At 42.5% G+C, this 26701-nt stretch overlaps 1 protein-coding gene across 3 annotated transcripts in view; it reads left to right on the forward strand.

The window, feature by feature from the left end:
- ccdc125 (coiled-coil domain containing 125) overlaps positions 1-26701 on the forward strand; it is a 38813-nt gene that overhangs the window by 7270 nt on the left and 4842 nt on the right. For all 3 annotated transcript variants that reach the window (XM_033018731.1, XM_033018733.1, XM_033018732.1), the window contains exons 2-9: positions 6790-7153; positions 9261-9319; positions 13163-13249; positions 16901-16978; positions 17917-18002; positions 18450-18532; positions 22792-22907; positions 25552-25659. In XM_033018731.1, the coding sequence (XP_032874622.1) occupies positions 6841-7153; positions 9261-9319; positions 13163-13249; positions 16901-16978; positions 17917-18002; positions 18450-18532; positions 22792-22907; positions 25552-25659 (930 nt within the window). In that variant the 5' untranslated portion in view covers positions 6790-6840. The remainder of the gene's footprint in view (positions 1-6789; positions 7154-9260; positions 9320-13162; positions 13250-16900; positions 16979-17916; positions 18003-18449; positions 18533-22791; positions 22908-25551; positions 25660-26701) is intronic.

Below are 26701 nucleotides of genomic sequence, written 5' to 3' on the forward strand. Positions count from 1 at the left end.
AATTTGGTTGACATTGATGTGGGTACAGAGCCAGTTGTCATGCTTTATAGATCTGTCTAAGCAGAAAATTTAAGCGACATAAAATAACAATGATTCTAATTGTATTGCTATTGCTTATATTTCCATTAAAGGAATTGTATCAGCTGACCAGAATTATGCTCTTTGCATTTGGAATTCATTGTGGATTATTTTTTTACACATTGTAGGGTAGATTTTAACTCTTTGTTTTGAAAAAAAACAGAGGGTGGAATCATGTCAGAACAGATTAATGAGGTAAAATCATACTATGGAAATTCTTCGATGATGACAATAATATGGATTTTAAAGGATGAGGAATATATATTGCTGCTGTGGCAGTAGATTGTTGTAATAGAATGATGAGAGGCATGCATGAATTTGAATATAAGGAAATATTTAAAATACAAATGTAATTGCTTTGAGTTACCTATAATGGTTGGAAAAAGAAAATAACTTTGCAACAACCTACAGAAGTAAAGCATTTGGTGTGGAAAAGGGAAGATAAATCTAGATAAATGCTTGATAAATCTTCATTAAGATGTGGAAAAAAACTATTGGACAAGCTATATTTAGAGAATGGGAGGCTAACGGAGATAATTTAGAATCACTGAGTCTGGAGTAAACTTCACGACAGAACCAGTGAATAAGTGTGATGTCGTGCTAGCCGACTAGCAAGAAGTCCTTGTTATCAAAGCTTAGAAGATTGGAAGCTTCTTAATTTGAACTGTTTTATGAGCATTATTGAGAGTTTGGAAGACAAGACCAGATGGAATGCCTCACAGGTCACTTCTTTCAATATAGGTAGAAATTACAGATGCATTGATCAGAATCTAGGAGCCAGTTTTGTGTCCATTGCTCTTTTTGATTTTTATACATACAGTGCCCTCCATAATGTTTGGGACAAAGAGTCATCATTTATTTATTTGCCTCTGTACTCCACAATTTGAGATTTGTAATAGAAAAAAAATCACGTGGTTAAAGGGCACCTTGTCAGATTTTAATAAAGGCCATTTTTATACATTTTTATACATGTAGAAATTACAGCAGTGTTTATACATAGACCCCCATTTCAGGTCACCATAATGTTTGGGACACAGCAATGTAATGTAAATGAAAGTAGTCATGTTTAGTATTTTGTTGCATATCCTTTGCATTCAATGACTGCTTGAAGTCTGCGATTCATGGACATCACCAGTTGCTGGGTGTCTTCTCTGGTGATGCTCTGCCAGACCTGTATTGCAGCCATCTTCAGCTTATGCTTGTTTTGGGGGCTAGTCCCCTTCAGTTTTCTCTTCAGCAGATAAAAGGCATGCTCAGTTGGGTTCAGATCGGGTGATTGACTTGGTAACTCAAGCATTGACCATTTTTTAGCTTTGAAAAACTCCTTTGTTGCTTTAGCAGTATGTTTGGGATCATTGTGATTGTGATCATCATTCTTTGGAGTGCAGATGGTTAAGGGGGGACTTGATAGAGGTCTTTAAAATGATGAGAGGGATAGACAGAGTTGACGTGGATAAGCTTTTCCCATTGAGAGTAGGGAAGATTCAAACAAGAGGACATGATTTGAGAATTAAGGGACAGAGGTTTAGGGGTAACATGAGGGGGAACTTCTTTACTCAGAGTGGTAGCTGTGTGGAATGAGCTTCCAGCGGAAGTGGTGGAGGCAGGTTCGATTTTATCATTTAAAAATAAATTGGATAGGTATATGGACGGGAAAGGAATAGAGGGTTATGGTCTGAGTGCAGGTAGATGGGACTAGGGGAGAGTAAGTGTTCGGCACGGACTAGAAGGGCCGAGATGACCTGTTTCCGTGCTGTAATTGTTATATGGTTATATTGTCTTGCTGTAGAATGAACGGACGGCCAATGAGTTTTGAGGCATTTGTTTGAACTTGAGCAGATAGGATGTGTCTAAAAAAAATTTTTTAAATGGTGGCAGCGCGGGCACATCGCAACGCCCCGTGTCTCATGAGAATTTGCGAACTAGCAATAATTTACTTACTTGTTTCGAGCCTGCTCACACGGAGCAGTCTTGCGTTCCTTTCGTACAGCCGACAGGAACTTCTGGACTTCGGTTCCTGCAGCTACAACAACTTTTTGGTCGAACTATGTCTCGCTCCTGAACTAGCCAGAACAGCGGGGCGGCGGAACATCAGAGCGCACCAAGTCAGCTCGGACGACCGGAAGCACCCACAGAGGGCGACGCGAACGCAAGCACCGCCGTGGATGCCGAGGTGGGTTAAAGGCCAGGTTAGAGCTAGCCCCACACAGGCTAGTGATTCCTAGCCTTTTCCTCGCCAACGTGCGCTCACTGGCAAACAAAATGGACGCACTCCGGCTACCGATTACCTCCCACAACTGGATCAAAGACTGTAGCATCTTGATCTTCACCAAAACATGGCTTAACACTGACGTTCCTGACAGCGCCATCCAGCTAACGGGGCATCATTTACTCCGAGCGGACAGAACAACAGACTCCGGTAAGACCAGAGGTGGGGGTCTGTGCATCTTTGTAAATAAAGCATGGTGCACGGACACCACCATCATCGAGAGTCATTGCTCAGCTATCCTAGAGTTCCTCTTGGTTAGATGCAGACCGTTCTATCTGCCCAGAGAGTTTACCTCCACTGTTGTGACTGCAGCCTATATTCCTCCTGATGCTAATGCTAAGCTTGCAATGAAAGAGCTGCATACTGCCATTAGCAAACAACAGACTCACAACCCTGAGGCAGCCTTCATTGTTGCGGGTGACTTCAATCACTCCAACCTGAAGACTGTACTCCCCAAATTCCACCAATATGTCTCCTTCGCCACTAGAGAAGACAAGATACTGGACAAAGTTTACACAAATATGGCTGAAGCTTACAAAGCCGTCCCCCTTCCCCCACCTTGGTCAGTCTGATCACCTCTCATTGTTCGTGCTCCCAAAGTATTCCCCACTCATCAGACGTGTTAAACCCACAGTGAGGACAGTTAAAGTTTGGTCAGAGGAAGCTGATTCCACACTTCAGCAGCGTTTTGGAAACACTGACTGGAATGTGTTTGCAGCCCAGGCCACCCTTGACTCCCACACGGACATTGACTCTTATACATCCTCTGTTCTGGACTTTATCAACTCCACCATCAACAGTGTCACCTCCCTCAAACGGGTGACCATATTCCCGAATCAGAAGCTATGGATGAACAGCGAGGTCAGGCTACTGCTGAAAGCACAGGACGCCGCTTTCAGGTCAAGCGATGCTCGAGCCTACAGTTCATCCAGGGCTAACCTGAAGAGGGGCATCAAGAAGGCCAAGCATAGCTACAAGCTAAGGATCGAGGAGCACTTCAATAACAACTCTGACCCCCGACGCACGTGGCAAGGCATCCAGGCCATCACGGACTATAGATCCACCAACACCACCCCCACATCCAACGACGCCTCCTACCTTGAGGAACTTAACCACTTTTATGGCCGCCTTGACAGGGACAATCAAGAGATGTCCATCAAGGCTGTGCTCCCTGCTGATCACCAGCCCCTCACACTCACCCCCTACGACGTGTACGTGGCACTGAACAGGATTAATGCACGTAAGGCTGCTGGCCCTGACGGCATCCCCGGGTGCGTCCTCAGGGCCTGTGCTGCGCAGCTGACAGACGTCTGGATTGACATCTTCAACCTGTCACTTGCCCAAGCAGTTGTCCCCACGTGCCTTAAAACCACCTCCATTGTGCCGGTGCCAAAACACTCCACTGCGGTGAGCCTCAACGACTTCCGCCCAGTTGCACTTACTCCCTTCATCACTAAGTGCTTCGAGAGGCTGGTCCTGGCACACCTCAAAGGCTGCCTACCCCCCACATTGGATCCCTATCAGTTCGCCTACCGCAAGAACAGGAGTACGGAGGATGCCATCTCAACGGCACTTCACTCCGCCCTCTCCCACCTCGACAACCTCCCACCTGTTCATCGACTATAGCTCAGCATTTAACACCATTATTCCCTCAAAACTGATCACCAAACTCAGCGACCTGGGCATCGATCCCTCCCTCTGCAACTGGATACTGGACATTCTAACTAACAGACCCCAGTCTGTTAGGTCAGCCAACCACACCTCTTCAACCCTCACCCTGAACACTGGTGTTCCACAGGGCTGTGTGCTGAGCCCCCTCCTCTACTCCCTCTTCACCTTCGACTGCACACCTGTACATGATACTAACACCATCATCAAGTATGCAGAAGATACAACGGTGATTGGCCTCATCAGCAACAATGATGAGTCGGTCTATAGGGAGGAGGTCCAGCTCCTAGCAGCATGGTGCGCTGACAACAACCTGGCCCTTAACTCCAAGAAGACCAAGGAGCTCATTGTGGACTACAGAAGATCTAGGGGTGTCACGCACGCCCCCATCCATATTAACGGGACGGAGGTGGAACGTGTGTCCAGCTTCAGGTTTCTGGGGGTCAACATCTCTGATGACCTCTCTTGGACCCACAATACCTCAACACTGGTCAAGAAGGCTCACCAGCGTCTCTTCTTCCTGAGGAGACTAAAGAAGGTCCATCTGTCTCCTCAGATTCTGGTGAGCTTCTACCGCTGCACCATCGAGAGCTGTATCACAGTATGGTATGGCAACTGCTCTGTCTCCGACCGGAAAGCACTGCAGAGGGTGGTGAAAACTGCCCAACGCATCACCGGTTCCTCACTCCCCTCCATTGAGTCCATCCAAAGCAAGCATTGTCTGCGAAGGGCGCGCAGCATCGTCAAGGACTGCTCTCACCCCAACCACAGACTGTTTACCCTCTTCCCATCCAGGAGGCGCTACAGGTCTCTACATTGCCAGACCAGCAGGTTCAGGAACACCTCGTCCCTGTGGCTGTTACACAACTTAACTCTGCACCTTGGTGATTGCCAGTCACCCCCCCCCCCTGCCCCCCCCGGACACTCCTTCCCCCAGAAAAATTGCACTACTCCTACTGTATGTACATATATATATTTTACTGTTCCATTATTCTATGTTCGCTCTTCTCGGTGAGATGCTAACTGCATTTCATTGTCTCTGTACTGTACACTGCACAATGACAATAAAGATTGAATCTGAATCTGAATCTATGCACTTCAGAATTCATCAGCAATTGTATCATCAATGAAGATAAGTGAGCCAGTTCCTTCAGCAGCCATATATGCCCAGGTCATAACACCCCCACCACCGTGTTTCACAGATGAGGTGGTATGTTTTGGATCTTGTGCAGTTCCTTCTCGCCTCCATACTTTGCTCTTGCCATCATCTGACATAAGTTATTCTTCGTCTCATCTGTCCACAAGACCTTTTTCCAGAACTGTGGTTGTTCTTTTAAGTACTTCTTGGCAAACTGTAACCTGGCCATCCTATTTTTGCGGCTAACCAGTGGTTTGCATCTTGCAGTAAGATGAAAAGACCTTGGGTTAATTAGATTCCTTCGTGTTAGCTGGCATGAGGTTCCGCAGTTATAGACAATAGACAATAGGTGCAGGAGTAGGCCATTCGAGCCAGCACCGCCATTCAATGTGATCATGGCTGATCATCCACAATCAGTACCCCGTTCCTGCCTTCTCCCCATATCCCCTGACTCCACTATATTTAAGAGCCCTATCCAGCTCTCTCTTGAAAGTATCCAGAGAACCGGCCTCCACCACCCTCTGAGACAGAGAATTCCACAGACTCACAACTCTCTGTGTGAAAAAGTGTTTCCTCATCTCCGTTCTAAATGGCTTACCCCTTATTCTTAAACTGTGCCCCCTGGTTCTGGACACCCCCAACATCGGGAACATGTTTCCTGCCACTAGCGTGTCCAAACCCTGAATAATCTTATATGTTTTAATAAGATCCCCTCGCATCCTAAATTCCAGAGTGTACAAGCCCAGCTGCTCCATTCTCTATGACAGTCGCCATCCTGGGAATTAACCTTGATGCATTTTATGATGCATTTTAGGAAATTATATGACTGTTCTCCTGTTTTTAATCAGAAATATCGGTGCCAGTGGAACTGCAAGACAGAACCTGGTTAAATATTATTCCTGTGGATTTGTGAGAAGGCAGTAGGTGAAAAGCAAGAAAGAGGTGAAGTCCCTGAAAGATATACGTCCATTCCGTGTTTATCTTATGCACAAATAAATTGTTGGTAAAAATGTCCACATTCCATTGGTGAAGCCTTTACAATGCAACATGAACCAGTCACTCGGGTGGGGCTGAACAAACCTGTGCTTGTGAAATAATTTGACATAAAGTGAGGCCACACCTCTAGATTAGCTCCATTAGTTGCATTTTTTCAATCTTACCGAATTGACTTTCAAAATCAAACTCTTTCAAATCATTTTGGCACTTCAAATATGAAGAAAAAAGTTTCTAATAAAACATGCAGAAAACTATCTATAAATGTAATTTGCCATACCATGCCTGGCATCTCTGCAGTCATAACAATCTTCATCCAAGTGGATCCTCTGCCAAGTCCAAATGCAGGTTGATCACCAAGATTAAATGCTTGGGGAGATTCCAGCAAGTTTTTTCTTCACTTCTAGACTGTGCATTAATTATTTAGACAAATTGCAGCCGGAGAATAGGCAATGCTTTGCATTTGTTTTGAATGCTGGAAGCAGTTTGCAGCAAGGTCTGAGCCAAAATCTCCTTTTATTAGTTATGTGTTTAAATCTCAATGCACACAAACGTGTCATTTGTATTTTAGATTTTTTTAATTTGTTCTTCTAAATCTTCAGAAGCAGGTCTTTTTTTGTTAATGGCACTTTTGTTTTCTCAGTTTTGTTTCTGCATAGCTAATTAAGCTGTTGGATCTATACAACCATTCCTAATGTCTGAAATGCATGGAGTACCAAACGGGAAAGCAAAAGAGGAAGATGATATGTCAAATGGTGACTTGGGTGACGGTTTTCGCAGGAAGCCTGGTGGAATTTATGATGGGCAACATTGTTCAATTGCTGAGACTTCAAGATCAAGACAAGGATCCGATTGCAATGGTGATGTATTTAGTAGAAATATAAAAAAGGATGAAAAGAATGAGATTCCATGTTTCCGTTGGACCACAAACGGCAGCATTTCCGATTCCTTCCACCAGCTTATGAATTCTGATGTAACTAGTATCAGCAGGCGATTGAGCAATATTGGTAAATATTAATTTCAGAATATTAATACTTGTGTATATTGTGTTGAAGATTTGAATAGTTGTGATATTTTAATGTTGACACTTTAAACACTATTTAATATGTGTACTACATTAAAAAATGCTTAATGCTTAAAAACTGGTTTTGGAGGTTGAAATCCTATGCTTTTGCGCTCATTAGCTTTGGTGGAGTAATATTCATTACCAATCCTAACGGAATGTTTGCATTTACCCTAAAATAGTCAAGTAAAAACTACTGTTAATAAGGGATGGAATTAAATTATATGCACGTGCAGGTTTTGAATTGATTATGGTGAGATTTGTATCTGCTCTTTGATAAATCCATAAAATAGCATAGTGCTCTACTGCGCTGCAAAAGATTACATTTATTTCATCGTGAATACAGTACAAATAACATTGCTTGAGACAATAATCTATTCCTTCCTCTGCCTGTTGGATTAAATATACTTATTTTGAAAGTTAGGGGCACATAATGTCGAGCTGAGTTTATTCATCCAAGGAAGAATAATAAAAAAGCATATCAATAAACATATGATGCATAAATTGTAAATAAGGGGTTGAATCTAATTGAAGTTTCTTTACGAATATATTTCAAGGTCAGTTTATTGTCACATGTACCAATTAAGGTACAGTGATATTTGAGTTGCCATACAGCCATACTAAGTGAAAAGCAACAAGACACACAACCACATAAAAGTTAACATAAACATCCACCACAGTGGATTCCACATTCCTCACTGTGATTGAAGGCAATAAACTTCAATCGTCTTCCTCTTGTTCTCCCGCGGTGGGGGCAGTCAAACCATCCGCAGTCAGGGCGATCGAAACTCCTGCGTCGGGGCGGTTGAAACTCTCTCCGCGGCATGGAGCTCCCGGGTCGGCCGCTTCTTACTAGAGACCATGGACTTCACGATGTTAAAGTCCACAGGCCCCGAGGTTGGAGCTTCGATCCCCGGCAAAGGGATCGCAAGCTCTGCAATGTTAAAGTCCCGCAGACTCCCGCGGCTTGGAGCGCCGGTCGGCCTCCAGGAAAGACCGCCAACTCCACAATGTTCGGACGCAGTGGGGACGGAGATACGATACGGAAAATAAATCGCATCTCCGTCGAGGTAAGAGATTGAAAAAAAGTTTTCCCAACCCCCACCCCCTACATAAAACAAACCAAGGAACCCTAAAACATACTTTTTCACACATGCTAAAAAACAACAAAAAGAAGAAAGGACAGACAGACTGTTAGCGAGGCAGCCACTGCAGGTGGCGCCACCCAGTGTTTAATCTCTGACTTTTTTTATTCCTCAAATAAATTACACACATGATTTTCACTTCCAATAATAAAGATGAATGTATTTTTAAATTTGTTCAGACCTCTTTGTTCATAATTTGATTCCTTAATATTGGAGCTCTTTACTCAATCTGAATGCATTGGCAGGAAAATGTTCTGGTTGCTGTTTCTCATAAAGAGAGTTTGAGTTTTGAGCATTGGCACATGAACAAAAGTATTTTGTGGACACAACAAATGGCAGATCCTGGAATCTAGACCAAACCACAGCGTTCGACGAATTCGGCGGATCAGGGCACAACTGTGGAGGGAATGGACAGACCACGTTTCAAGTTTTGATCCTTCTTTAGTCAAAACATTGTCTGTCCATTCCCCCAATAGGTGCTACATGACCGCTGAATTCCTTCAGCCCTTATATTTGTGAGATCAATCAGTTTTTCAAAGATGGTTAATTGGCATCGCTATACAAATTAGTTACGCACTGCTTCGCTATTTTTTTGTTTGGAAGGTTATTTATAATTTAAAAATGATCTGTGAACTAATGAACCAACTTGTATTTACATATTTCCAGGATGTCCCAATATCTTTTACAGCCAATTAAATTATTTTTGAAAAGTTTACCACAGGAAGCAACACAACTGACTTGCGTATAGCAAGGTCCTTTTTTACAAAAAATTAATAAATCAATAATCACGTTATTTATTTCTGAGGGAAATGTTGAATGGGATATAAATTGTTTCGATAAAGTTGATTTATTTATTAGCTTAATGCATTGCACAATCATTTTTTAAATCGTATATTGGTTTTGTAGGTACAGAAGTTGAAATGTCAAACGAAGAACTAAAACTGAGGCTCCTGGAAGTTATGCAGGTTATTATTATCATTATTATTTTTTTTTTAATTATTAGGGAGAGGTAATCTTGCTCTGAGACAATTTGCATTTCAAAGTGGTTAATTTTGACTAAAGGATAACCAAATTCTCGTAGTAGGTATGTAACAAAGTATGGTTAAACATGTGAAGTGCACTAAAAATAAAAACTGCGACTGAAATTAATGATGACAGAAATCAAACACTTTAAATCAGTAACAAAATAAATAATTTGCTCAATCTCAATCTCAATCAAAAGAAATCATACCAATAGATTAAGTTATTTGAATGAAATGCATCTTTTTAATGAGCAGACATTGAAGATCATTGTTTAGTAGTATTGATTCTGTATTAAATTGCTTATTGATAAACTCTCAGGAATTTCATTGTAACATTTAATCGTGGTACATAAAAAAAATCTTCCTTAAGGTTGAATATACACTGACCAGTCTAGGAACTATTAGTTCCAACCTTCAATAGCCTTGTTTCAGCGTTAATTTTATCATTTTCTTACGATATGATACAACTTTATCCCAGGAGGGAAATTAATTTGCCAACAGCCATAAAAAACACAAAATACATGAAACATGAAACTAAAGGGATGAGTGGAAGGGCATTGGGGATGTGCAAGATTGAGGCTGGGGTGGTCAGTCTCAGCCAACCCCACGACAGAAGGCGGAGGAGTTGTAAAGTGTGATAGCCACAGGGAAGAAGGATCGCCTGTGGCGTTCAGTCCTGCATCGTGGTTGATCCAGATGTTGCTGAAGGTATTCCTCAGGTTGACCAGTGTGTCATGGAGGGAGTGAGCTGTATTGTCCCTTCTGCAGTGTATAGGGCCCTAGTGAGACCACACCTGGAGTATTGTGTGCGGTTTTGTCCCCTAATTTGAGGAAGGACATTTTTGCTATTGAATGAGTGCAGCGTAGGTTTACAAGTTTAATTCTCAGGATGGCGGGACTGTCATATGCTGAGAGAATGGAGCGGCTGGGGTTGTATACGGGTGAAAGGGGATCTTATTGAAACATATAAGATTATTAAGGGTTAGAACACGCTAGAGGCAGGAAACATGTTCCTGATGTTGGGGGAAGTCCAGAACCAGGGGCCACAGTTTAAGAATAAGGGGTAAGCCATTTAGAACGGAGACGAGAAAACACCTTTTCTCACAGAGAGTTGTGAGTCTGTGGAATTCTCTGCCTCGGAGGGCAGTGGAGGCCGGTTCTCTGGATACTTTCAAGAGAGAGTTAGATAGGGCTCTTAAAGATAGCGGAGTCAGGTGATATGGGGAGAAGGCAGGAACGGGGTACAGATTGGGGATGATCAGCCATTGAATGGCGGTGCTGGCTCAAAGGGCCGAGTGGCCTACTCCTGCACCTATTGTCTATTGTACAGGATGCTCCACAGTTTGAGGAGCATCCTCCCCTCCAAGTCTACCTCCCATGAATCCAACTCCGCCCCCAGGATGGAGCCAGCCTTCCTGATGAGTTTGTTGATCCTATTGGTGTCCGCAGCCTTCGCCCTGCTGTTCCAGCACAGAGCAGCAAAGAAGATGGCACTGGCTACCACCGATTGGTAGAATATCGGCAGCATCTCACTGCAGACGTTGAAGGAGTGGAGCTTTCTCAAAAAGAACAGCTGGCTCTGTCCCTTCTTGTACAGGGCCTCGATGTTCCTAGACCTGTCTAGTTTTCTGTCCAGGGACACTCCCAGGTATTTGAACTCCCTGGTGAACTACACATCCACACCTTTGTCCCATTGATTGAGAAAAGAGACGGGGGTGATCCTCTCCTCCTAAAGTCCACCACTAACTACTTAGTCTTGTCAGTGTTGAGCTGCAGGTGATTCAGCCCACACCACTCAACAAAAGTCATTGACTACACCTCTATCCAGCTTCCCTCCCCTCACTGATGCAACCCACAATTGCAGAGTCATCCGAAAACATCTTCAGATGGCAGGAGTCTGAGTTATATCTGAGTCTGAGGTGTAGATGGTAAACAGGAAGGGAGAGAGGACCATCCCCTGTGTGGTCCCTGTGTTGCTCAGAACCATGCCCGAGACACAGTTCTGTAGCCTGACATATTGTGGTCGTCCAGTCAGGTAGTTGGTGATCCAGGACACCAATGGAGCATCCACCCGCATCTTCGTCAGTTTTCTCCCTAGCAGTGCAGGGCAGATCTTGTTAAAAGCACTGGAGAAGTAAAAAAAAGACTCTCACAATGCTTCCCGGCTTATCCAGGTGAGCATAGGAACGATGAAGCAGGTGGATGATGGCGTCCTCAACAACCATCATTGTTTGGTAAGCAAACTGCAGGGGGTCCAGGTAGGGTTTAACCAGGGGTCGCAAGTGAGTGAGCACCAGCATCTCCATGGACATCATGATGTGTGATGTCAGTGCCATCGGTCTGTAGTCATTGGAGGAGCTGCGGCGTGTCCACTTTGGTACAGTATCCAGGCAGGATGTCTTCCACATCACAGGAACCCTCTCCAGGATCAGGTTGAAGACGTGCTGTAGTACTCCGCACAACTAGCTGGCACACGCCTTGAGTACCCGAGGGCTGACACCATCGGGACCTTTAGCTTTGCCTGGGTAGAGTCTGCTCATCCCCTTCCTCACCTGCTCAGTCTTGATGGTTAGGCACAGCAAAGAAAGGGCAGAGCAAGTGGACCAGGGGGTTTGAGGGGGAGAGAGTGTCGGGGGGCAGAGGCCCCACCATCAAATCTATTAAAAACACAGGTTTAGCTGATTGGCCAAGTCCTGGTTGCTTTCCCTCCCCGGGCCACTGGTCTTCTTGTAGCCTATAATGCTCTTCATCCTGCTCTACACATCCATCATGTTATTCTGCTGAAGTTTACGCTCCTGCTTCCTCCTGTAGTCGTCCTTGTCCCGTCTCAGTCTCGCCTTCAGGTCTTTTTGCACCCGTTTCACCACCTCCCTGTCACCATTCCTGAAGGCCCTCTTCTGGTTAAGAAGTGCCTGTATGTCACTGGTGATCCAGGGCTTTTTGTAGTTGGGGAAAGAGTGTACAGTCTCCTCGGGGACAACGTTATCCACATAGAATGTTATGTAGCTGGTAACACAGTCCATAAGTCCACCAATGTCCTCTCCAGGGGGACCACAGAGTGCGTCCCAGTATGTGACTTCAAAACAGCCCCGTAGAGCGACCTATGACCACCTCCACACTGACCTTGTGGTCACAGGCAGCCTCTGGACTATTGGCTTATACCTGGGTTGGAGATGAACCAAGTTGTGGTTGGATCTTCCCACTGGCGGAAGGGCTGCGGAGCTGTACGCCTCTTTAACATTAGCATACAGCAGGTCCAATGTTTTCATATCCCTGGTGAAAGTGGGTAGGGTAGTGTCCAGAGTCACGTGCTTGAAATCCCCTGAAATAGTGATGAAAGCATGGTGGTGTTGCGCCTGGACTCTCGCGGTTACTGTGTAGATTACGCCACACGTGCACAAAGGGTTGGCGGATGGAGGAATGTAAACCGCCTCGGCATAAAGTAAGGACGGAGGCCCACAGCCATCAGTTCAATGTCCGGGCTACACACACGCTCCTTAACCGTGATGTGACCAGGGTTGCACCATTTGTTGTTAACGAGAATAACAAGTCCCCCACCTTTACGCTTGCCACTCACTCACGCAGCCCCTGTCCACCCGAATAGTCTGAAAGCATCCACACTAGCGTTGAACTCGGGGATGTCCTTGTGGAGCCACGTCTCCGTGAAATATATCACACCCCTCCCACGGTTCTCCCTCTGGGTCCTCACTAGTGCAGCTAGCTCGTCCATCTTGTTAGCTAGCGCTCTTCATTCTTGTGATGAATTGAAGCCTTTTTATTTTCCAGGAAGCAGAAATTTTACGATCTGAGCTTGAAGTAACACAACGGAAACTCGAGGGAAAATATGAAGCCTTAAAAATACTGCAGGGCATGGTGAGCTCAATAGTAATGTCATTAATTTCAGTTATATGCCATTTCAAAATAGTCTTTATGAACCTCCACTGATTCGAATTGGTTTATTATTATTCTCATGTGTACAAAGATAAAGTGAAAAGCTTTGACTTGCCTGTTATCCAGGCAAAGCATGCCACACAAGAGGGGATTGTGTAGTGCAAAAGATAAACAAAACGGAGTGCAGAATATAGTAAAAACAAGGAACTGCAACTGCTGGTTTATACTAAAGGACACAGTGCTGGAGTAACTCAGTGGTTCAGACACCACCTCTGGAGAACATGAATAGTTTACCTTTTCGGTCGGGACCTTTCTTCAAACTCCTAAGTGTAGAATATAGTGTTAAGCATAGAAAAATCTAGATTTTAAATAAAGTGCAAGAGCTGCAGCCAGGTAGATTGGGAAATTCACCCTGAGTATATGAGAGGTTTGTTCAAGAGTGTGACAATAGCGAGGAAGAAGCTGTTCTTGAACCTGCTAGTACATGCTTTCAAGCTGTTGTATCGTCTGCTTGTCAGGAGAGGGGAGAAGCGAATGACCATGCTATGAATGGTCCTTGATTATGTTGACTGCTTTACCAAGGCTTCGTAATGTCAAATGGGGCGAGGCTGGTTTGCTTGATGGATTGGGCTGCGGTCACAACTCTTGCAGTCTTGGGCAGAGCATCTGCCTTACCAAGCTGTAATGTATCTGGAGAGGATGCTTTCTATAGTCAGGGTTTATGTAGTGTAAAAGTGAGCTTAAAATGACGGTACAATCTTAATTCATGCACAGATGATCAAAAAGGAAAACTGGTTTAACCAAATTCTATGGGTACAACATCTTTTGTCCAAGATAGACACAAAAAGCTGGAGTAACTCAGCGGGACAGGCAGCGTCTCTGGAGAGAAGAAATGGGTGACATTTTGGGTTGAGACCCTTCTTCAGATCATACGTCCAAGTTTGGATAGCCTAAGACTTAATGAGAAAGTTGGACTTGATTGTTTTGTCCTCATCCTTTTGTAACATGGAAATATGGTGGTGTTGAAGTTATGTTAGTTAGGGCAGTCTATCCTGTACATTGTATTTTAGCTACAGATGGAAGAAATAGATATTTGTTGGTGAAGCCCAAACAAAATGCACAATCCTCTATTAAAGCCTTTCCAATTGAAACTGAGCCAGCTGGGTAAATATCAAATTGCATTCCTGATATAAAGATTTAGATGGTGACAAAGAATTTTTGGGCGAAGCGGTCAACTTTCTACCGGTGCGGTAAGGTAGTCAACTTTCTTCAGGTGCGGTAAGGTAGTATGATTAGTGCATTCAAATTACTGATTATTGGTTACTCTTGAGATGTTGATGGCACACTTTGTGATAGAGCTGCAATTTAAGGTTTCTGCTGCACTTTTTTTTCTTGTCTGAAGTGTTATCCTGGACCACATTTGACTTTGTCCATGACTGGAATTATTGTGAATGGTTAGAGACTCGCTAGTGTTGTGCTGATTGGGGCCCACTGCCTGCACACAATTCATTAGTCCGCTGTTAACAAGAGCTTAATTGTTGCCTGAACCATAAAGCTGATCTCACTGGTCCTGGTGCTAAATTGAGGCATGGACCGAAGTGATGTAAGCATGAAGAGTTTGGCTTGTGGATCCTGAGACACTTATCTGACAACAAGTGCTGCAGAATGATCAAGCACCCATTCCACCACTGCACTCCATGCAGTGAGCAATTAATTGCAGTCATTTATATTGGAGGAAACAGATTGGGTTAACATTTTACGGAGTGCCCCTTATCACTTGATCTGCAAGTCAAAGCTCATAGTTTCCAATGATCTTTCACTTTAACTCTTTGCCTGCTTCTTCTCTATCTTTGGTCTTTCACTTGGTTCCATCATTGTTCATTGTAAACTTGGGGAACAGCACCTTAACTTCCGTCTGGGCACATGGAAACCCTTGGGACTTCAAATTAAATTGGACAACTTCAGGTAACTATTCTACTCTCTTTATTTTTCTCTTTGTAAATGTGTGATGCACTTTATTGTTTCAGTTTGTTTTCTCTTTTTGGCCTCCATCTGCTATTTTTAAAGTAATTATAATTATCTTTCAACTTCAGCCTGCATCTTCTCACAGATGTTTACTCTCTATCACTCCCTCTGTTACAACTTTACATCCATCTTTGCTCACTTTTCTGGTTCTGTTGAAAGCTTCTTAACCCAAAACATTGAATGTATCTTTCCTAATTGATGGATGCTTGAGCGGGTTATGTGTGATCATGCTCTTGAATATGTATTGAATTCTCTCAATTCCATGCACTTAGCTTCACTTAAAGTTCACAGTTACCAATTTTCATATCCAGGTTGAGGCCCTTATGTTCTGAAACTATTTGCATACTTGAACATATTTGCTTCAGTGTACTCCGGGTATAAAGGTTTGTCTCAGTTTGCAGCAAATTGAATGTAGGATGTGCTTGAGGTTTTCTTGTTGTTCCATATATAATTGAAAATATCATATTGCTGTGTTATTGGGAAGATTGGTCAGAATGAATTGATGGCATACTCGTGGTTGTCGCATAACAAGTTTAATAGATAAAATAAATCTTAAACATAGTACAGAATGCTGTTATGGCTGTGCCAGAGAGCAGGTTAGCAGATAAAATAAATCATTGGAGGAAAAACCAGGGAAGACTCTTTGATGTAGTGATAATCTCAACAAGGCCGTGAATAGCCAGTAAAAGAATAAAAAAATAAAACAGTGAAATAAGTTTCAAAGGAAAATGATTGTAATCTTGTTTGCATAATGTGCTTAAAATATTGAAATTCATAAAAATATTGCAACTGACTTTTATTAAAGTTAGCCTATTTGATATGTAAAGGAAAGAACTGACATTGAGGACAGATGAGTTATTAGGGGACCAGAGAAGGAATCTCTCTGGCACTATGTTGGACAGGTAACTCTGCTACAATGCATGTTTTCAGAATGTGAATTATTTATAATGCGATTGATGAATCGGGGAACACCTTTTGTACTACACAGACTGTTCAGATGTAGAGTTACTTGTGAAATTAACAATCGGGAAGAAAAGCTATCTTTAGGGGAAACTAGACCAAGTGCAGACCCGTTGGGTCTGCTCCCCCAACGCAGCCGTTCCCTACCCGTAGCCCCCACGGGAGACGCGGTCCTCCAACTCAAGCCGTTCAGGAATCAGCAGTGCGGCTGTTTTTAAATGGCGTCTTTGAGGGCGAGATGCGGGCGCCAGCAGCCGTTATGGTCGCTGGCCAGCAGGAGGCGACAAAATGAGTGAGTGGGGGGGGGGGGGGGGTGTGGGGAGAAAGATTTTATTAAAAATGTATACATAAACATGACGAAATTTAATGAGGAGTGGATACTTGGAATGAAAAGTGACATCTCTACCGAAATGGAAAAAAACTCGCCGTTTCTGGGTCTGACGTTGGCGTAGCAACGAATCAAAGGTTGGCAGCCACAAGTCAGAAACGCACACAGCCAGCCACAGAGTTTTAATATATTATAGAAGTTGAGACAAAATAAACTGTTTCCTTCTAATTTGATAGCTTATAAATGCTTTTGCTTTTCAAGAAGTAGAAAGTAAGTGCCGTGTGTGTTGCATCTGCTGATATTTTCCTGTCTTTGATCAGGCAGTGCTTGATAAAGCCACAGTGCACACAAAGACTCTACATCAAAAAACAGGGGAACGAAACAAGATTTTAGAAAAGGTATGCATGCGTGTAATTTTTATTCTCTGCAGAATTAATGCCTCATTATACACTGTCTGCCTTGGCTATTATTTTATTTTGAGCTTTTCAATGGTACTTTATTGTCACATGTACCTATGTAGAGTGAAATTCCTCTTTTTTTTACCCTTGTAAAAAAAACACTGTACATGGGCACAATCATACGAGTACAAGGGTGTAAGAATAGTGGATTACACACAGCAGTACACAAGGGTTGCCACATCTCCCGTACCATCTTGTACCCATCAATTTCAAAGTTGTTAAAAATGTTGAGTCTTTGCTTTTCATTATAAGCCCGTTGTCCTGGTGGCAGTACTGGATTGGAGTGCAGGTTTCGGCCTGGCCAGGCAATGCTGTTTGAAGTCCTCTGCTGCTGCAGGCCCCTGGCTTCTTGGAGTGGCGCCCAATCCAATTGATCCCCAGGCTATTGCAGGGCCTCCAGCAGCTCACTCCACCAACACATTGATCTGGATACGTCGACCCGCGATTACATCGTTCATTGCCACCGTACAGTCTCCTTGTCCCCAGAGCGCCACCTGCAGCCAACCCAGAGCACCCTCGAGGGTGTGGGAGGTGAGCCCCCATCCCGCTCATGACAAGCACTGTTCTTTTACTCCATCTGCCTCCATCTTGAAGAACCATTAAGTAGTCTGTCCCTCCTGTTCGTAGTATGGTTTTTTTTGTTTCAAAATTCATTTATATTTTTTAAATCTGCCATTTATAACCCTGATCTTTTTGGTGTTTACATGCTAGGAGAGTAAAGATGATGAAATATATCTGCTTGTCTGGAACATCCTTGATGTACTGAGCAAGGGGATTTAATTAGGTTGCATTGTCGAAGGAAGATGCTGAAGATTTTGAAGAAATATGTACATTTTAGATTGGCACCCACGTGTGATTATTTTTTTCCTCTGTTACAGGAAGTCAATATATTGCAGTGGGAAAATGACTTCAAACAAGATAAATTTAAAAATCTGGAACAGTTTTGGACTGAAAGGTTTGAAAGGTTAGCAGATTTGTCATGAATGCAGTGATACTTCATTGTGTTGTATCCCCCACAATAAAATCATGTTTTGTAAGAGTTATCCAAGGAACGCTGTGTTTAAACTACTTTTAATCTCGGGCCTTCACGAATGCCAGTGATGCATGATTTGTTATATTTGTGTTTGTCTGGTCATCCATTTGTAGTTATTTCTTAGCCCATGTGCAGATGTGTTATCTGAGCCTGTGTTTATCGCATTTAAAATCTCAATGCTCAGATGCATGTACATGCCTCGTGAAACATCTTGTATTTGGCTGGATGTGTATATCCATTTTTGAGGCTGCAGCAAATATGTTTAATTTAGTTTCTTTGAATTTGGGTGTTAAATAATTCACAATCGTCAATAAATTCTATTGATTTGGCAAGTGTTAATGTGAGATCACAGCAAACCAGTTCTTCTTTCCTTTGTAGAATGTGCATTGAAAACGCTGATCTTGCCAAAAATTTGGAAGTAAGAGATGCTGAGATTCGGGATCTCAAATCAGAAAAGGCATGTAAGTGTGGTGAGCTCTTGGTATATTGCATGGTGAAGCTGCTCTTCATTTCATTGGTTTCTCCAGTTCCTCCCACACCTACTAATCCCGAGAGGATGGTTGATAATAAAACACTTGCTGCTTTATTTACTTGCGAGTTTTGACATTGAGTGCTGCTGGACTGTTCTTAATGTCACCAATATTCATGCAAGTAGGCTTGCATGAGAAGTTGCTAGTTTGCTATCTGAAGTAGTGTGTCTTCCCTGTCTCTAATCCAGGACATGGATGTTAACTTGAGGACATTGAGGGAAGTTAGTGTAGAAATAGCAGGGGCTATGACAGAAATATTTCAAATGTCATTTGAAACTGGAATAGTGCCGGAGGATTGGCGTACTGCGCATGTTGTTCCTTTGTTTAAAAAAGGTTCTAAGAATAAACCTAGCAATTATAAACCTGTTAGTTTGACTTCAGTGGTGGGCAAATTAATGGAAAGGATACTTAGAGATAATATATATAAGCATCTGGATAAACAGGGTCTGATTAGGAACAGTCAACATGGATTTGTGCCTGGAATGTCATGTTTGACTAATCTTCTTGAATTTTTTGAAGAGGTTACTAGGGAAATTGATGAGGGTAAAGCAGTGGATGTTGTCTATATGGACTTTAGTAAGGCATTTGACAAGGTTCCTCATGGAAGGTTGGTTAAGAAGGTTCAATTGGTGGGTATTAATGCAGGAGTAGCAAGATGGATTCAACAGTGGCTGAATGGGAGATGCCAGAGAGTAATGGTGGATGGCTGTTTGTCAGGTTGGAGGCCGGTGACTAGTGGGGTGCCTCAGGGATCTGTGTTGGGTCCACTGTTGTTTGTCATGTACATCAATGATCTGGATGATGGTGATGGTAAATTGGATTAGTAAGTATGCAGATGATACTAAGATAGGTGGTGTTGTGGATAATGAAGTAGATTTCCAAAGTCTACAGAGAGATTTAGGCCATTTGGAAGAATGGGCTGAAAGATGGCAGATGGAGTTTAATGCTGATAAGTGTGAGGTGCTACATCTTGGCAGGACAAATCAAAATAGGACGTACATGGTAAATGGTAGCGAATTGAGGAATGCAGTTGAACAGAGGGATCTAGGAATAACTGTGCATAGTTCCCTAAAGGTGGAATCTCATGTAGATAGGGTGGTAAAGAAAGCTTTTGGTGTGCTAGCCTTTATAAATCAGAGCATTGAGTATAGAAGTTGGGATGTAATGTTAAAATTGTACACAGCATTGGTGAGACCAATTCTGGAGTATGGTGTACAATTTTGGTCGCCCAATTATAGGAAGGATGTCAACAAAATAGAGAGAGTACAGAGGAGATTTACTAGAATGTTGCCTTGGTTTCAGCAACTAAGTTACAGAGAAAGGTTGAATAAGTTAGGTCTTTATTCTTTGAAGCGCAGAAGGTTAAGGGGGGACTTGCTAGAGGTCTTTAAAATGATGAGAGGGATAGACAGAGTTGACGTGGATAAGCTTTTCCCATTGATAGTAGGGAAGATTCAAACAAGAAGGCATGACTTGAGAATTAAGGGACAGAAGTTTAGGGGTAACATGAGGGAGAACTCTTTACTCAGAGAGTGGTAGCTGTGTGGAATGAGCTTCCAGTGGAAGTGGTGGAGGCAGGTTCTATTTTATCATTTAAAAATAAATTAGATAGGTATATGGATGGGAAAGGAATGGAGGATTATGCTCTGAGTATAGGTAGATGGGACTACGGGAAAATAAGTGTTCGGCACGGACTTGTAGGGCCGAGATGGCCTGTTTCTATGCTGTAATTGTTATATGGTTATTATATGGTTAACTATAGATACCTTCCCATCATTTCCACAGAATAAATTCATACTTGAGGCTTTTTTGATTTTGTTCTTCTCACTTCTTCTTAAGCCCTTTGCTCCTCTAGGGAGCATTGGCCATTGACAAATGTCCTCCACCTCACTCGGTTGTTGGCAGTTCTTTAGAGATCTCCCCAGTTGAGCCCGCTCTCGGACATTTCTGCCTTGGCACCTCTTCTCCAGCTGTTCCTGGGGCAACCTCTTTTTCCTTTTTCCTTGGGGGTTCCATTTCGGGACTTGCCGGGTGATGTTTGTCAAGTCAAGTCAAGTCAAGTTTATTTGTCACATACACATACGAGATGTGCAGTGAAATGAAAGTGGCAATGCTCGCGGACTTTTATGCAAAAGACAAACAACCAAACAACCAAACAAACTATAAACACGATCTTTTACATAATAAATAATGGAAGGAAAAACGTTCAGTAGAGTTAGTCCCTGGTGAGATAGGCGTTTACAGTCCGAATGGCCTCTGGGAAGAAACTCCTTCTCAATCTCACCGTTCTCACCGCATGGCAACGGAGGCGTTTGCCTGACCGTAGCAGCTGGAACAGTCCGTTGCAGGGGTGGAAGGGGTCTCTCATGATATTGTTGGCTCTGGAGTTGCACCTCCTGATGTATAGTTCCTGCAGGGGGGCAAGTGAAGTTCCCATAGTGCGTTCGGCCGAACGCACTACTCTCTGCAGAGCCTTCTTGTCCTTGGCAGAGCAATTCCCAAACCAGATGGTAATGTTCCCGGACAAGATGCTTTCCACCACCGCTGCATAGAAGCACTGGAGGATCCTCGGAGACACTCTGAATTTCCTCAATTGCCTGAGGTGGTAAAGGCGCTGCCTTGCCTTACTCACGAGTGCTGAGGCGTATGATGCCCATGTCATATCCTCGGAGATGTGGACTCCCAGATATTTAAAACAGTTCACCCTATCCACAGGATCCCCATTTATTCTCAATGGAGTGTACGTCCTCGGATGATGTGCCCTCCTAAAGTCCATGATCAGCTCCTTCGTTTTTTTGATGTTCAAGAGGAGGCTGTTATCCTGGCACCAGAGTGCTAGATCAGCCACCTCCTCCCGGTAGACCTTCTCGTCGTTGTCTGAGATCAGGCCCACCACCACAGTGTCATCAGCAAACTTAATTATTGAGTTGGAGCTGAACCTAGCCACACAGTCATGTGTGTACAGGGAGTACAATAGGGGGCTGAGGACGCAACCCTGGGGCGATCCTGTGCTCAGGGTGAGGGACTTCGATGAATTCCCTCCCATCTTGACTACCTGGGGCCTGGCGGTGAGAAAGTCCAGGACCCAGGCACACAGGGAGGTGTTGAGCCCCAATTCCATTAGCTTCCCGGCCAGTCTGGTGGGGACTATCGTGTTGAAGGCTGAACTGTAGTCTATGAACAGCATCCCCACGTAGCCCCCCTTCTGGCTGTCCAGATGGGAGAGAGCGGTGTGCAAGACCTGGTAGGTTTCCTGAGGGCGTGTCCAATCCAACTCCATTTTCTCCTTTGAATTTGTAAGTCAATGGGCTCCTGGCTTGTTCTTTTCCACAGGTCCATATTGCTTACTTTGTCTCTCCATCAGATGTTAAGTATTCTCCTAAGGTAGGTGTTAATGAATGTTTGCAGCCTGTTTGTAGTGTGATTTTGTTGATTTCACCACTAATTTGAGTAGGGAATCTCATGGGAACCTTCTTCCCCTTAAAATCATTCATCTATTGTAAATACTCCCCCAAACGATGCCAACGGTCATGTGAAGCACAATATCTGCTTCCAACATGATCTTTAAAGACAGCACCTGTGGCGGAAAATGAACAGGCAACATTTTGGGTCACACATTTCCCTTAACATATGTGGCCTGGCCTCCAGCACTTTTTTTTGTGCACAAGATTCCAGCTTCTGCGGTCTTTAGTGTCCCCATGATCATTATCACTGGTTATGAGAAATGACAATGCTTATTTGCAGAAAACACACATTTTGCTAACTCTATTTTCCATTTTGTAAATAGAATTCTTTGTTCTTGCTGAGATCTGTGACTTTCTGGAGCATAGTCACATCATCCCAGTTACTCAAAGGATGATTCTGAGTCAGGCATCCCTTGGTGCCCTGGAAAATCCCTGTGACTTCTTTGACCCTTTGTACAAACACATTTCTGCTGGATTTCTGCACTTCTTCATTGGCCAGGCCCCTTTGGCATTCGGGAGCACACTTTCTGAATGCCACGAGGAGGGATTGAAGCATTTTGCAGGCTACCATCCATGTGCATTATTGTCTATTGTCTAAATTGTTAGAATATTGCTTAAAATAGCCATTGTAATGTCAGATCTAGAAACACTGAAGGTTGACTAAAGACTGCTTTAATAAATAGATTTTTTTTTTTTGCCTTTTACAAATATTTATTACTTTATTAGTATTGACCCAGCAATCTTCAGAGCTATTAGCAATGCTCAACATAAAGGATCAACACACATTCCAAAGAACATTGCCAACAACCATGAATGGCTTTACTGAAATTACAGCATTAGAGGTAACATTTCCATTCATTTTTGTATTGTGTTTATTTTATCATACGTTTTCATTTTACGTTCAGAGGTAAAAATGTAAAGCTTAGCGTTCTGTTTAGTCTAAAATTGAATATGTTTTTCTAGTGAGCATGGCAGTGCTTTTCTGGATCCTTTTGTTGGTTTTGGTTTCTTGAAAAAACCTAATCTAGTGACCTGCCACTAGCCTCAAAATAGTGTATGCCTATTATTTTCAGTTTGATACCATCCTTAACTTTGTTATTCCAGATGATACAACTTGCTCAAGCCTTTCTATCTCACTGAATGCAAATGCCTTGCCATTTAAATCAATTTTCCCAGCTAACTTTCTTCTGACACCATTGGAATTGCCTTTATTTTAGTTTGAGCCATTCATTTTGGATCCAAGTTTCTCTCGCTCAAACTGAATATGGAATTCCTCTATACTCTGTTCGATCTTTTCTAGGAGATTCTTAACCACAATATCATTCATTCATTACAAAAATATCTTTAAAAATACAGATGCCTGAAATTTAGTATGTGTAGGAAAGAACTGCGGATGCTGGTTTAAATCAAAGGTGGACACAAAATGCTGGAGTAACTCAGCGGGTCAGGCAGCATCTCTGGAGAGAAGGAATGGGTGACATTTCGGGTCACACATTCCTTCTCTCCAGTCTGACCCGCTGAGTTACTCCAGCATTTTGTGTCTGCCTGAAATTTAGTGTAGTTTAGCTTGGAGAAACAGCTTGGAAACAGGCCCTTAGGTCCACCGAGTCCATGACGACCAGTGATCACTCGTACACCAGTTCTATCCGACACACTCTGGACAGTTTACAGAAGCCAATTAACCAACAGAACTGCATGTCTTTGGAATGTGGGAGAAAACCGGTGTACACGGAGGAAATCCACTGCAGACATGGGGAGAACATACAAACTCCAAACAGACAGCACCCGTAGTCAGGATCGAACCTGGGTCTCTGGCGCTGTAAGGCAGCAGCACTACCGCTGTGTCACTGTGCTGCCCTAAATCTGAAATAAAAGCATAAAATTCCGCAACTCCCAACAGAACAGCCAAATCCGTGACAAGATACATAGTCAATGCTTCAAATCCAAGACCCTTATCAGTACTTCCATTAATGCATTGTAGAATGCAAGATCTAAAATAGTCTGCCTCCTGCTTGGTTCCTCTTCTTGTTGGTTTAAAGAAAACATCTCCAATATATTCAATAAAGATTCTTCTTGCTAATTTGGTTTGTCCAACGTATATATTATTGAAATTGGCCATAATTATTGTCTTTCGAACAAGCTACCACACTATTCCTTTTTTTTTTTTAATTATTTTTATTAGAAGCAATTGTGCAAGAATAAAACATTCGGCATGTAAAATTATACAATTATTGTACAGCTTTAATTTTAACTTTTAACCTGAAAATGAGAGAAAGAACAAGAGAGGGAAAAAGTGAAAAGTGAAAAGATAAGACCCCTAGACTACCAAAGTAGTGTGGCCAAAGAGTGAATAAAGATATAAGAGAGAAGAAAAGAGAAAAAAAAAAAGAAAAGAAAAAAGTGGAGATATACCTGCCCCTCGTCCCCGCCCTGAATCGGATTTAAATCCAAATTTGTGTTGCGCCATACTATCCTTGTAAGAATTCGGTAAAGGGTGTCCATTTCTTGAAAAATTGATCTGGTTTTTCTGCCAAGACAAGCCTAATATTTTCCGAATGTAGTGTCTCGGACATGTTTGTAATCCACATCTTCTCAGTAGGGACTGATGTGTGTTTCCAAAATTTTATTAAATTTTAATACTTTATCCAAAAAGTATTAGTTTTTTCGCCGTTATAGCCCACAGTTAAGGAAACGTCTTTGAAATAATGTTGGCTCAGAATACTATTCCTACCAGTAATTTTGTACCTTTACTATTTCTCATCTTCATAAAAACTGATTATATATCTTAATCTTCTGAGCCAATATCATTTCATCATAAATTTACATGGCTACTCCACCTATTCCTGCAATCAATTCTTTCCAAATATCAAATACCTTTGAATATTCAGTTCCTACCCTTACAGCCATCAGACTGATTATACTTCTATTATTTTTGCACAATCGACTTATCATTCTTTTTACAAATGCAGTGCACATTTGGATATAGAATCTTTAAATTTACATTCTCATATTTTTCTTTTGATTCTGTGTTAGGGCACTTCTTGTGTTTATGATTTGCCCATTCCTGATGAACTCTGATTATTCCCTGAAACTGCCCTGAACTATCTTAATTTTCCTTTCTTCCCCCTGGACCTTTTCTTTTCTATTTCCAGTACAGTATTTCTTCCTTCTGATGCTAATGTCTGTTTTCATAAGATTTCTTAACTGCTTGCATGTTGCAAAGCATGCAGTAGAACACAAATCATTCAGCATCTTAGAACTCTTTCAGTCTCTTACAGTGGTGGAAGTGTAGTTCTGTGTATTTGTATACAAACTGCTAACCTTGCACATTTGACATTCAGCGTTATGTGATGAAAGCCTATGAACGAACAGCTGCAGGAATATCGCCATCTTAAAATCAATTGTGGGAAAATAGATAATTATTTGGCAGTTATGATTATGCTGACAATATTACTCCCATGAATTCTGATTCTTCTTGTTTTTCAGCTGGGAGTGCTTGGAGCCTGTCACTGTAATACTATTAGAGCGGAGCCTTGTGGTTGTGCCAGAATGGCAGCCGCTACACGCAAGGAATTGTTGCAGCTTAAGCAAAAGGTTTGGTGCATGTCATTTATTTTGTTGAGATAAAAATAATTTCAAACTTGTTAAGTTCTTTTGCTTTTTAACCAGTAAAAGTATTTATCTACTATTGTGATGCTTGAGGTTTGTAGCGCAGTTGCTATTTTAGATCAGTAATCCTCATAACTTGATCTTATTAACGTTAATGAAAAGAGATTTTTAGTTTAGAGATGTAGCGCAGAAATCTGCTTGTACATATGAATAGAGAGCAAAGTATCCATAATCTTCTCTCTGGGTTCTAGAAATGATACAATACAAACTTGACTTCAAATCCAGGGGGCACCAACAAGTGTGTTGTGCATCATTTTGAATGGGGGAAAAAATGCAATGAGAACATATTGTAATGCTAATAGATATAATGTTGATTATGCTGCATTCCCAAATGTTTGTGTCCGAAAAGGGAAAATAAAATACTTTTTGAGAAGAATACTATAATCAACTAACTGGACATGGGTTTGGTTCTAATGCCCCTGTCCCACTTAGGAAACCTGAACGGAAACCTCTGTAGACTTTGCGCCCCACCCAAGGTTTCCGTGCGGTTCCCGGAGGTTGCAGGTGGTTGCCGGAGGTTGCAGGTAGGGAGACTGACAAAAACCTCCGGGAACCGCACAGAAACCTTGGGTGGGGCGCAAAGTCTCCAGAAGTTTCCGTTCAGGTTTCCTAGTGGGACAGGGGCATTAGGGTCAGTTCACAAGACAAGACTTGTTATTTTTATCTCTTAAAGTAATTTAGGGCAATGGAATACATAAACTGTTTATGTTGGGCCTCTTGTGCATAATAAAGGAATAAGCTAGCTTTAATTTTCAGGAAAAAGCACAAACAGGTGATGGATTTTTGCTAAAATCTTTGAGTGGGAGAATTGTTGCATTCTTTGACTTAAAAGTCAGACTCTTGACAGTTTTAATATAAAGAAGAAATTCAAAGTATGAGATTAGTTTTAAGTTTATCTTGAGTGCCATTTGTTCAACAATGAAAAGCTTCCTCGACATGCCTTGAAAATATTTCCATCTATGCTAAA

The sequence above is a fragment of the Amblyraja radiata genome, chromosome 3 (genome assembly GCF_010909765.2).
Source record: "Amblyraja radiata isolate CabotCenter1 chromosome 3, sAmbRad1.1.pri, whole genome shotgun sequence".
Taxonomy (NCBI): Eukaryota; Metazoa; Chordata; class Chondrichthyes; order Rajiformes; family Rajidae; genus Amblyraja; species Amblyraja radiata.